Genomic DNA, 1,195 nt, shown 5'->3' on the forward strand with positions numbered 1-1,195 from the left:
CGCCGCCCGCCGCCCGCCGGTGCAAGCCTCGCCCCCCGAGCTCCTGACCTCCGAGTCTTTGCGCTGATTGCGGTTGAACTCTCGGGCTTTGCCCCCGGGCAGGAGGCCCCCGCCGGCCCGCGGTGCCCCGGGTGGCGGCTGTGCTGCTGCGGGCGGAGGAGGTGGCGGCGGCTGGGGCTGCTTGTTGTTCACAATCAGCGGGCCCAAACCACCGGCTGCCGGCTCCATCTTGGCTGCTCCACACCCCCAGCTCAACTCCCGGACAGTGCCGTCATACACCTCTCGCGAGATTTCCGACAAGCACTGTCCCTGGTCGCCATATTAAGTGTGGCAGCAAGTGCCGGAGGCCATCTTGGTTCAACCACACTTCCCCGAATTCTATTGGCCCGAAATCTTTCCCCCGCCTAGCAATTTTTGTTTCTCCTCCTTTCTTCCACTTTCATGTTATTGTCATTTTTGTCTGAGATCTCCCTTAGTTCGCTTAGTTTAATTAACCTTAACCCTTACATCCTCTATCATCACCATCATAGCCTTTGTTCAGGGCCTGGAGTATACACCATTAAACAAAAGGCACATAAGCAGGCCCTCAGCCTTCAGGGCTTATGTCCACTAGGGAAAATTAAAATATTAAAATAAATAACACGAAATAAAAGTCAGCCTTGACAAGTGCTTCCATGCATTCAACACACGCGTAGGGAGTGGAATAGAATGGGGCACAGGTCAAGGCTCTGTAATGAGGGTACTTGGCGGGCAGTGAGAAACTTAAGCTCACACGTAGGACACTGGAGGGCAAGGAACGATGGAGACAGGATAGTTAACATGCCTGGTGCACAGTTAGGTAGGCATAATTCCTAGGGTTCTACAGCGTAGTAGGGCTTTGAGTATTTCAAAATAGCTAGTAGGATTTTGAATATATCCGACACAAAGAAATGATAAATATCTGAGGTGACAGGCCCTTTACCCTGATCTCAGTGTTACACAATGTATCCGTATATTAAAATGCCACCGTACCCATAAATATGTAGTTATTATGTGTACATTAAAATACTATAGATATGATGAATTAATTTTAAAATATTAGAAAAGTGCTGAGAAGCATTAAAAATTATAAAAGACATTTGTTGAAGAAGATGAGGCAGGCTTTATTCAAAGGCAGTCTCGGCACTAGGTATAGGAAACACTGCAACTGGGTTTT

General features: G+C 48.5%; 1 protein-coding gene across 1 annotated transcript in view; it reads right to left on the reverse strand.

Annotated features, from left to right (window-relative positions):
* The window catches only part of Strip1 (striatin interacting protein 1), a 17,649-nt gene extending 17,390 nt beyond the window's left edge, over window positions 1-259 (reverse strand). Inside the window, exon 1 of the mRNA XM_004636903.3 lies at window positions 49-259. Within this exon, the coding sequence (XP_004636960.1) occupies window positions 49-228 (180 nt within the window). The 5' untranslated portion in view covers window positions 229-259. The remainder of the gene's footprint in view (window positions 1-48) is intronic.
* Between the last annotated feature and the right edge of the window lie 936 nt (window positions 260-1,195).

This window comes from Octodon degus, unplaced genomic scaffold, assembly GCF_000260255.1.
Source record: "Octodon degus isolate 3935 unplaced genomic scaffold, OctDeg1.0 scaffold00084, whole genome shotgun sequence".
Classification (NCBI taxonomy): domain Eukaryota; kingdom Metazoa; phylum Chordata; class Mammalia; order Rodentia; family Octodontidae; genus Octodon; species Octodon degus.